Source organism: Micromesistius poutassou, assembly GCF_964030765.1.
Source record: "Micromesistius poutassou genome assembly, chromosome: 11".
In the NCBI taxonomy this organism is placed as follows: domain Eukaryota; kingdom Metazoa; phylum Chordata; class Actinopteri; order Gadiformes; family Gadidae; genus Micromesistius; species Micromesistius poutassou.
In genome coordinates, this window is record NC_140281.1 from 3,664,572 (window position 1) to 3,675,949 (window position 11,378).

An 11,378-nucleotide genomic window follows, 5' to 3' on the forward strand; every position below is an offset into this window, starting at 1 on the left:
GCACTCGTGAAGAGCAACAAAGAGCCAATCAATTGAATCAATGCACGACAACAATAAATATATATATATCGATATGTCAAAAATAAATATATTTTTATGTATTAAATATAATTAAACACTCTGTAGCCAATTAAAGACATCTCTCCACCCTGAAGGAGGTGGAGGTTAGGCAGTGGAGGTTAGGAGGTGGTGACGGTTAGGAGGAGGTTAGGCAGTGGAGGAGGTGGAGGTTAGGTGGTGGAGGAGGTTAGACGGTGGCGCTCAGCGAGCCGAGGAGGCTGAGGAGGAGGAGCGTGGAGGTGCAGCCGTTTGCTGGAGCGGAGAAGGAGGCCCGGGTGGTGATGGTCCTGCTGCCCAGCGCCTGAGCGGGGCGGTAGACCTGCTTGTAGCCCATCTCCCGGGGGAAGGCGTCCATCTGGAGGCCAAACAGAGAGACAGCTGAAGTGTTTAAGGAAGAGCCAGTGGACCCGGTGTCTCCACTACTGTGGGGCCCATCCCCCCCCACCCCCAGGACACCAACAAGCAGGTGATCATGTTGATCTTAAAGATGACATATTGTACCAACAGGTGAGTGTGATTGGCCTTTACAAGCCGTTTAGAAAATCGGCTTCTTCTGACATCACAAGTTGGCGTGTCCACCTAAATGTGCTGGATAGATGTGACTGTAGCAAATGTTGCTCATCTATCCGTCATACATCTAGGTGGACTCGCCCACTTGTGATGTCAGAAGGGATAGATTTTCAAAACGGCTCGTAACGGCTAATCCCACTCACACCTGGTGGTATAATATGTCACCTTTAAAGTTGTTTTTTTTTTTTTTACACTAACATAGTGGTGTATCACTTGTGAAGAGGCGCTGAATCACACACACACACACACACACACACACACACACACACACACACACACACACACACACACACACACACACACACACACACACACACACACACACACACACACACACACACACACACACACACACACACACACACACACACCAGCTTCTTATCGATCCTGATTGGCTGTTTGAAGACGGTCCAGACCACGGCCTCGTTGCAGGTGGGTGTGGTCAGCGAGCCGCTGTAGCGGTAGAAGGAGGTGCGGTCGACGCCCCCCAGCAGGTCATCCAGAGACATGTCCGCAGTGACGCTCGTGTTACTGCCTGGGGGCACACAGGAGGTGGGCCCGGTCAGAGACAGGGGTCCATCCGGCCCCAGAGCCCATGGGGCTCTGGGAAAATGGTGTAAAGATTTTGGTTGACTGTCCCATAATATAATATATGTTTGGTAATATTTGTGGTATATGTGTGGTAATATTTGTGGTAAATGTGTGGTAATATTTGTGGTAATATATGTGGTGTATGTGTGGTAATATATGGTGTATATGTGGTAATATATGTGGTGTATGTGTGGTAAGAATGTGGTGTATGTGTGGTAGGAATGTGGTGTATGTGTGGTAATATTTGTGGTATATGTGTGGTAATATTTGTGGTATATGTGTGGCAATATTTGTGGTATGTGTTTTAAGAATGTGGTATATGGTATAAGTATGTGTTGTATGTATGGTACGCAAGTAAGAATGTGGTATATGTGTGGTAGGAATGTGGTATATGTGTGGTAGGAATATGGTATATGTGTGTATTATATGTTGTATCTGTGCGGTAATATATTTGTCATCCTTCCTCTGTGGTGTATCCTCTTGTAGATTTTTGATTGCATACCGTGATGGAAGCAGTGGTTCTGACTTAAAGGTCAAAATCACAATGTGCTGTAGTTATTCTACAATTGACCACGATCGGGAAAGCAAATTGTTTGCCTCTGAATCATCATAAAGGTCATCAAAGGGGTCATAGGGTCAAAGTTAGGCAGGTTAAAGTCATTAGTCATAGGAAGTCGCCTTGGTACAAAGCGACTCGCAGTAAATACCAGAATCTTAGAGACATGTCATTAAGGAGCCAGGAGGGCATTTTGTTAAAGGACGCCTATGGGTAGACATCGGATTCAAACCCAGAACCTTTTGGCTGGGAGTCAAACCCCCTTCAAACTAGAGTAGCCCTCATTCACATGCTCTGGTGTCCAACATACCGACGATCTTTATGGCCGGCAGGTAAGAGGTTAGCTTCGTCCAGTAGTCGGTAGGGGATGAGGCTTCTGAGGTCTGCATAGGTAGGGGTTAGACAGTGGATACAGAGATAGGTAGGGGTTAGACAGTGGATACAGAGACAGGTAGGGGTTAGACAGTGGATACAGAGACAGGTAGGGGTTAGACAGTGGATACAGAGACAGGTAGGGGTTCGACAGTGGATACAGAGACAGGTAGGGATTAGACAGTATGGACACAGTACTTTTTCTCAGACATACTTGGTCACTTTCGGCCCCACCATTTTTCTCCTTGCCTCCATCTTTGGCCTAGGATAAGGGAGAGAGCAAGAGCGGAACACATTTTCTTCGAGCATATTACACAGGCAACACACAGACAGCCTCGGCACCGTGGCAGTCTAATGACGAGGTATTGTGTGTGAACTGTGATACGTTTGGCATTCATTGTTGCCGTTTTACAGTAACGTTACTTTCAGAGGTACGCAACACGTGACAGCAGTATGAACAGTGCACACAGGTTCAGCTTTGTTGCTTCACGTCGGCTCATGCTATTCCCATACTATAAATGTAATTTAGGATGAACACAAGGTGTCTCGATATCTCGGTCAAGACCTTCACCTCGATGAAGAACCCCAGTACGGCCAGTCCATCCTTGGCGTTCTTTGCTTCCTCCAGGCTCAGATCCTTCCTCTTGTGCACAATGTGCATCTGCGCAGGAAAGAGAGAAGATCAAGAGAAGGTCAGTAATACAATACAATTCAATAAACATAATGCAAATGTTCAAACTGGGGAAACGGCGCTTACCTCCATGGGATACCTGACGGAGTCGACCATGTGCTCTGAGCCCTTGGGGTGGTCCGACTCATCCCCCCAGTGGAAGTGGAACTGCAGGGTGGAGTAGACGTGCCCCAGACCCCCCCCGGACACCTCCACGCCGTCGCTCAGCACAAACTTCACTGGGGACGAAGAAGAAGAGCAGGTTTCAGAGACCGTAGAGCCAGACTAGGCCCCATACCGCTCTGGAAAGGAGCTCCTTCTTGTGAGGCCATGTCCGCACTAATGGATGAATTTAAAAGGCAGCTATTGTTTTCCTTTAGTCCTTCCCCCACCTAATTGGCTCTCCCAAGTGGATGAAATTTGAAAAGGCCAGTGGCATGTTGCAGCGTAGTAAGAGGAAACACGGAGGACCGATTGTAATAGGATCCAGACGCCAGCTAAAGTGGTCTGGGGAGAAGGCTCCCACTCAAAGCAGGAACACATACAGAGTGGATGGACTGCATCCAAAGTGTTCATATAAATGTATGGCTTTTGCACACTGACAGATACACCAAACTTCAGCAAACTATCAAATGATAATCAAAGCAATTTCCTACTCGATATAAACAAGTTAAAAGAGAGGAGAGGTCCTACCAATCTATAGCCCCTTCATGACGCAGGAGGCTGTGGTCTCACCTGTGTGGCCGGTGTTGATCACGTATTTCACAGCCTTCTTGTCGTCAAAGTGTGTGAAGGAGAAGACTTCCAGCGATGCGTTCTCCACCACCCCTTTGGGATCGATGTCCACCGGGGACTGCTGCTTACCTCCGCAGAAGGCCTCTGGCAGGGCGCTCCAGTGGTCCGGGCTGAAGTCTGAGCAGAGGACAACATGGTGGACAAGGCTTCTCTGCGACTGAAGCGCATCACATTCATTTGAACAAACAGTAGTCCATGTGTGTTAGGTGAGAGACATGCAGTCGTTTAGCTGCTCCACATGAACTCAATGGTTTGAGCAGGTGTGGCGGACTGTTACGTACGACAGTGACTGTCGTAGCACCACGCGTGTTCTTGTCCTAAGCAAACACAAAAAAAAACAAAAAAAAAACACAAATGAGCAGTGGGAAAAACATTGCCAACATTGATGACATTGCTAACTAGCGGGCTATTTCAGATGCCATCTGGTCAGTTGCCATGAAAACGAGGGCACCAGCGGCTAGACTTTTTGAATCTGCCTCTGTGTGTGTTTGTGGAACAGCATTTTTGCGGCGGGATCTGTTCACTGAGATGATGAAGTCCCTTACCCCCAGCAGAGGCGGACGGAGAGGCGTATACGTGGCGTCCATGGAGCTCCTGGGGCGGCCTGTAGACGTTGCTCAGATGAGTCTTTGAAGGAAAGAGTTTGATCTGGAAAGAGACAAGGTGGATTGATCAGAAGTGACACAAGGCTTCTGCTCTTGCTGCACTCTACTTCTAGAAGGGCTTCTACTACAGCTGCACTAGACTTCTAGAAGGGTTTTCTACTCTAGCTGCACTAGACTTCTAGAAGGGTTTCTACTCTAGCCAGACTATGGATGTCTCACTTTTGCTTAATGTCATTAGATTCTAACTGAATGTTCCATTTCATTATTATTAGAACTATTAGTAGTACCAGTAGTAGTATTTTTACTTTCATCTACGTTTCATGAGGTACAACAGTTCTTATCGCTCTCCGGTCTGAACCGCATCTCTTCCTGCTAGGTTAGGTTCAACTTTATTGTCCCAGTTCGGAAATTTGTCTTGGACACACACACACACACACACACACACACACACACACACACACACACACACACACACACACACACACACACACACACACACACACACACACACACACACACACACACACACACACACACACACACACACACACACACACACACCAGGTCAGTGTGCACCAGGATGGGCTCCTGGAAGATGGTCCAGACCACGGCCTCCTGGCAGCTGGGGGTGGTCAGGGAGCCCATGTAGCGGTAGAACTTGGTGCGGTTCACCTCGCCCAGTAGGTCACTGATGGAGAGGCTGTGGCTGACATTCACCTTGGAACCTGAGAAACCAAGCCAAGGAAACCAAGTGGCGTAACTATCGGTAGGCAGGAACTCCAGTCACTTATGGGCCCCGACCAATCAGGGGGCCCGTCAATCTTCAGATGGCTCCACCATCTTATCGGCCAGGCCCTGCATTCAGCGCATGTTCTAAGTTTCAAATTGAGCCGAGTTGGTCCCGTTGCCCCCCGTCAACAATCCACCAAGAATCCCGTACCCCCCCCCCCCCCGCCCCCATCCTGCTTGCCCATCGTTGGCTTGTTACGCCACTGCCCTTAAGTGTATGAAAGCATGTATGGCTCTCAAAACTTTATATTTGTATTATAAGGGTCAAGCAAACAAGGCCAGAGACAACACGCTTCTGACAGGCATGCGGTCAGGCTGGTCAAATTTACTGTAGAAAGTTAATGAACCACTGTACCTCACTTGAACTGCTGTGCATTAAGCTATGTAATTACCTACGCATATTTTAAGCCGTTCCCACACCGGCTATGCTGAGCATGTTGCGTGTACCAACGGTGTCACAGGGTTAAACACAGTTCAGTGAATCATTTCCAAAGTCAGGACAAGGAAGCAGGAAGCTAAATAAAACCCAATACAATTAATGGATGTCATCCAAAATCGGAGTCATTATGTGTCATGGGTTTAGTATATTTGTATTCCAATTGTCGATTATTTTGCACCTACGAGTGAGTCACCCCTGAATCACTATAAGGGTCAAGGTTTCTCTGTATTCACTGTCTAACCCTACCTGCTCCTTAATGACATGTCCCTATATTCACTGTATAACCCCTACCTGCTCCTTAATGATATGTCCCTGTATTCAATGTCTAACCCCACCTGCTCCTTAATGACATGTCCCTGTATTCACTGTCTAACCCCTACCCGCTCTTGCTCCAATGACACATATCTCTATTCACTGTAGGTTGCTTTGGGTAAAAACAACTATGCTATATGTAATTGTAAATAGGCTGGGATCTGGTGCTGGAGAGTAAAGTGAGGGTTTGGGTCCAAGTATGTCTAGGTTGGTCTAGGTGGGTCTAGGCGGGCCCAAGTGGTCCAGAATGATGGAGGACAGATACCTGTAGAAGAGATGTTGCCCAGGTACGATGTGAGGTCTTGCCAAGGTTTCTGTGGGCCCTCTTCTGTGGCCTGCGAAGACAACACCAAACACATACTTCACAGCTCATCTCAACATAAAGTGTCCTGCCAAACCCTTGCCTTGTTCACTGCCCCTTACCTCAACCCTAATACAAACCCCTGCTATGTAACAAATGTAATGTTACTAAAAATAACATAATTGGAAAGGCCAAATCATGGCTCTCCAATCACGCAAAGACAATACCAAATTAAAACTGCGCGCAGTGATGAACGGGACCTCGCGCCGGCTTGCGGCCGCGTCACGTGCCGTCCTAACATGTGTGCTGGCAAGATGTGCACATGTTAGGACCGCACGTGACGCAGCCGCAAGCCGGTAAGAGGTCCCGTTCATCACTGCGCGCAGTTTTAAAAAAAATTTGCGCCAGCTTGCGGCCGCGTCACGTGCCGTCGTAACATGTGTGCTGGCAAGATGTGCACATGTTAGGACCGCACGTGACGCAGCCGCAAGCCGGCACGAGGTCCCGTTCATCACTGCGCGCAGTTTTAAAAAAGTGCAGTTTTAAAAAAAATTCGCGAATTTATGTAATCTGTAGAAGCAGAGGTGCCCTGTGGTGTCCTACTGATTGTTTTGACATTAACATGTAAGACCACATTTAACTGAATTACATGTTCATTAACCCTACATCAATGATCCAATAAATTCCCTAGGAGGAGTTAGTTCAAATACAAGGCGACGGAATTCAAAAATGGCCAACTTTGACGGCACGCCACGGACACGCTCTTCAACGTACAGTCACAAATAGCACGATTTTGGTTCAGCACCACTTCATGACTCTACTGACCAATTGTGAAGCAGATCCGATAAATTCCCTAGGAGGAGTTAGTTGAAATACAAGGCGAAAAAGTGAAAGAATTCCATTCAAAATGGCCAACTTTGACAGCACGCCACGGCCATGCCCTTCAATGTACAGTCACAAATAACACGGCGTTGGTTGAGCACCATGTTTTGACTGTACTGACTAATTGAGAAGCAGATCCAATAAATACCCTAGGAGGAGTTCGTTCAAATACAAGGGGAAAAAAGCGAAAATAAGACCACGGAATTCAAAACGGACAAATTTGACGGCACGCCACGGACACGCCCTTCAACGTACAGTCGCAAATAACACGGCGTTGGTTGAGCACCATTTGACTGTACTGACTAATTGTGAAGCAGATCCGATAAATACCCTAGGAGGAGTTTGTTCAAATACAAGGGGATAAAAGCGAACATAAGACCACGGAATTCAAAATGGACAAATTTGACGGCACGCCACGGACACGCCCTTCAACGTACAGTCGCAAATAACACGGCGTTGGTTGAGCACCATTTTTTGACTGTACTGACTAATTGTGAAGCAGATCCGATAAATACCCTAGGAGGAGTTCGTTCAAATACAAGGGGAAAAAAGTGAAAATAAGACCACGGAATTCAAAATGGCCAACTTTGACGGCACGCCACGGACACGCCCTTCAACGTACAGTCACAAATAGCACGGCGTTGGTTGAGCTCCATGTCATGACTGTACTGACCAATTTTGAAGGATATCCGATAAATTCCCTAGGAGGAGTTCATTCAAATACAAGGCAAAAAAGTTAAAAAATTTCAAAATGGCCGCCGAGAGTGAAAATGAAAAAATTAAAATTTCCGACTTCCGGTGGGGTTTGGAGCATGGGTCCAAGAGGCTTTTCTGTAGGTCATGGGACCTTATACGTGCCTACCGATTTTCATACATATTGGTGAAACGTGGCGCAGGGGCTGCTTTTTAAAGTTCCTGTAGGGGGCGCTACAAAAAATAGAAACACGAATTTTGGTATGTGAGCTATCGGCACCAGTCTACACGTGTCCTGTGAATTTCATATTCATAACTATTACGGTCTCCGCACAGTGATTTACCCTGACACCAGAGCCTGTGGCGGCCATGTTGTTTTTTAAATCGACTTAATTTTAATTGAGCAGTTAGAACTTTGGTACCTAACGGCCACTGAGTGGGTCCCGCTCAAATCAAACATTGCGTCTATGAACTGTGGCGATTTTAGTGTCAGGCCACGCCCATTTCGATGCCACGCCCCATTTGAAAATATGTTGACTTTATCTTTTTCAGAATTTGATTCTGAACAACTTTGGTATTGGGGCCAACATCATAGGCGTCCAACTTGACGTTGATATGAGCAATTAACTATTTTCGAGGTTTCAACCACACCCCTTTTAGAACTCATCGGTGCTCTAAACTTTATTGTACAGACTAATCCTTGGGGAATTTACTGTTTTTAACTAAATTCAAAATGGCGGAAAATATGGCTACCGGAAGTGTTCAGTTCAAGAGACTTTTTTGTTCATCATGAGGATATGCATGTGTGTGCAAAGTTTCATGAGTGTAGGCCAAACCGGTGACGCGTGCTGCTTGTGCAAAGTTTGCACTTTTGAACAGTTGCTATAGCGCCACCTAGGGGCGAATGTGAATTTGAGGGCTAGAATATCAAATTTTTCACCAGTCCCCACAAATGTGCCAAATAAAAATGAGTTTTCGAATATGTGCAGGGGGGGAAAAATGCAGTCAAAGTTCTGGAAAATAATAAGAAGAAGAAACACGAGGGTTTCAATAGGGTCCTTGCCATGTTTGGCTCGGTCCCTAACAAGATTAATAAATCTTCAACACATTCCGGGAGTGTTGGGAAAGGAAGGAAAATGGAAGTGCCAGCTGTGGCTTATGCTGCTTGTGACTTAAGCTGCTTGTGACTTGAGCTACTTGTCCCCAGTAGATCCTCGAATGGAGGCTTTGAGGTCTTCCTGAGTCTTGTTTTCAAGGCCCCAGGACGCTCCGTCACCACATGAACCTGACGCTGGGTAACGTAGCACCGTAGAAACAGCAGAGCAGTTTAAACGTACATTAATGAAGAAGGCGAGGACAGCGAAGCCCGTGGGGTCCATCAGGGCCTGGGTTAGGGTCAGCCCCTTCTTCTGGCACACAATGTGCATCTGGCAGGAATAGGAAAGACAAACAGACACACTTTAAATACCATCTACGGGTTGAGTAGACCCTTTTCTGGGGCTTATTCCCACAATGCACTGATCTCTGTTGGGAATGGCTCTGACTTTAACCACCAAACCCTTGCTTATTAAACGCTAGCTTATTAAACTAATTCTATCCTAAACACGCTAAAATATCAGTATTACTAGGGGGTAGTTGTATAAAGTCCAAAGTAATGGGGAAAGTCACCCATAATATTATGGCCAACTGGACAACGCCTTGCTCCTTCTTTGCTGGGGCGGAGTGTTCAGAAAATAATGTGCAGCATGCAGCATATTTTTGGCATTTACCACAAAGCTTGTAGTACACAATGTATCCTGCCTGCAGCATGTAGCACATATCATGTTGTCACAGTGCTATTATAGGGAGAGAGTTATGCCACTCCTGTTACCATAATATGACGGGATGGGGGTGAACACAGCAAAATGTACTCAAATGAAAACCTCTGTCTCGTGCAGCTGTGAGGGGGCTGTTCACTGCTGCTTTGCAATTGACACAATCGACGAGTTATTATGATAAACAATTGTTTGGTTTTCTTTAAATAGGCATCATTTGAATTAAGCAGGAAAAAAAAAAATCCTAATAATTTTTTTTAAAGATGTTTCTTGCCTTGAGACATGACATTTATTTGAAGAGCAGCTCTGAATATGTGGCAGGTATCTGAGGTGTACTTGGTACCTATCATGGCTCTCCTTCCATCCTACATAGGGAATTAGCTCCACATCCTCAGCAAAGTCTCCACTTACTAATTAATCTGGGGTTGGACGTACTCTGAGGTACCATGAGGAAGGTACCACTAGCAGCTAATCAGTGGCAGTTGGACGTAGCGGGTTGCATACAGCAGGTACCATGAGGAAGGTACCACTAGCAGCTAATCAGTAGCGGTTGGACATAGCGGGTTGCATACAGCAGCCAGTACCAGGAGGAAGGTACCACTAGCAGCTACTCAGTGCGTGCAGAAGCAGGCTCACCTCCATGGGGTAGCGGTGGTGGTTCAGCATGTGTTCGGCGCCGGGGTGGAGCTCGGTGTCGCCCCAGTGGAGATGGAACTGCAGGACCTCATAGGTGTGGTTCAGCCCCCCGCCGCTGACCTCCAGATGCCCTGGCACCACATTCCCCTTCACTGCCGGAGGGAACCAGCACAGTCAGCCTGGGTGTTCAGAGTGTTCCCTCCCTCACACGTTAACCTAACCTAACAGAACCTCATCTGGGTACTATCAGCCTGAGTGTTCAGAGTGTTCCCTCCCTCCCTTGACTGTGCTCGTGCCCAGGTTAGGTTAGGCGCTCTACACCCCATTCCGTGTTGAGTTAAATTTGTTAAAGCAGTGGTTCTCCAACTTTTTCAACTAGTGTACCCCTTCTAAGATCTATTTTTTTAGCAAAAAATATATTTTCTTTAACTCAGTGGTTTTCCAAATGGGGGTACACATTGAGTACCCCCATTTGAGACCCACTGAGTTAAAGCACAGAGGTGAGTTAAAGGCCGTGCCAGGGAGACGGCACCCCTACCTGTGTGACCGTTGTTGACCAGCATGCTCAGAGCGTGTTGGGCGGTGAAGTTGGTGAAGGTGAAGGCGTGAAGCTCTGGGTCGGTGACTGCACTGCTGCTGGCGATGTTGATGGGGGACTGCCTGTGGCCCCCACAGGAGGAGCCCGTCATGCCTGCCCAGGCATCTGGCGTGTGACCTGAACGGACCGGGAGCAGGAGGGCTGCTTTGAGTTTTACTTCACTTTGGTTTTCTGCTTTGTTTTTGAGTGTTTAAGTTTCTCTAAAATGTGAACCGTCCCGCTTGCTGTCTTCCGATACGATAAAGGAAGCTAACTATCTTTGTTGTAGACGGGGAATGGGTTTACCTAGCAATTGTTAGTTCCTGGCACTTTCGCTTTGGATAAAAGCGTCTGCTAAATGCCCTAAATGTAAATGAAACTGCTTTATACTTGTGTTGTGAAAAAGTGTTTCAAAGAGAAGTGGGAAGTTTAACGGCATTGTTTCAGTCCTGTTTGAATGTAAATATCAATGCCATCTCACCACAGCCAGTGTAGCACCAGTCATCAGCCGCTGCAAAACACAAAGGAACTCCTCAGAGGAGCAAACAACAGCACAAACAGACTCTCACTGCAATACACCATGTTCAAATCCCACTTCTCATGGCGCCCAGCACAGACAGAAACACACAGAAGAAAAACCCTACGGTTTGGGACTCACTGGAGGCATGGGTCATTGTGGCCGTGCACACAAACAGCGCCAGTAGTAAGAGAGACAT

The 11,378-nt window shown here is 47.0% G+C and overlaps 1 protein-coding gene across 1 annotated transcript; it reads right to left on the reverse strand.

The window, feature by feature from the left end:
• Window positions 1-247: 247 nt before the first annotated feature.
• On the reverse strand, window positions 248-11,378 carry LOC311355093 (uncharacterized protein; the record flags this gene model as incomplete). Its single annotated transcript, XM_084474828.1, is given in 17 exon segments — window positions 248-415; window positions 952-999; window positions 1,002-1,165; window positions 2,088-2,160; window positions 2,364-2,411; window positions 2,721-2,810; window positions 2,907-3,058; window positions 3,555-3,731; window positions 3,896-3,931; window positions 4,160-4,262; window positions 4,781-4,944; window positions 6,025-6,094; window positions 8,973-9,062; window positions 10,086-10,237; window positions 10,624-10,800; window positions 11,144-11,173; window positions 11,321-11,378. Coding segments are annotated over 17 exon segments (1,800 nt in total).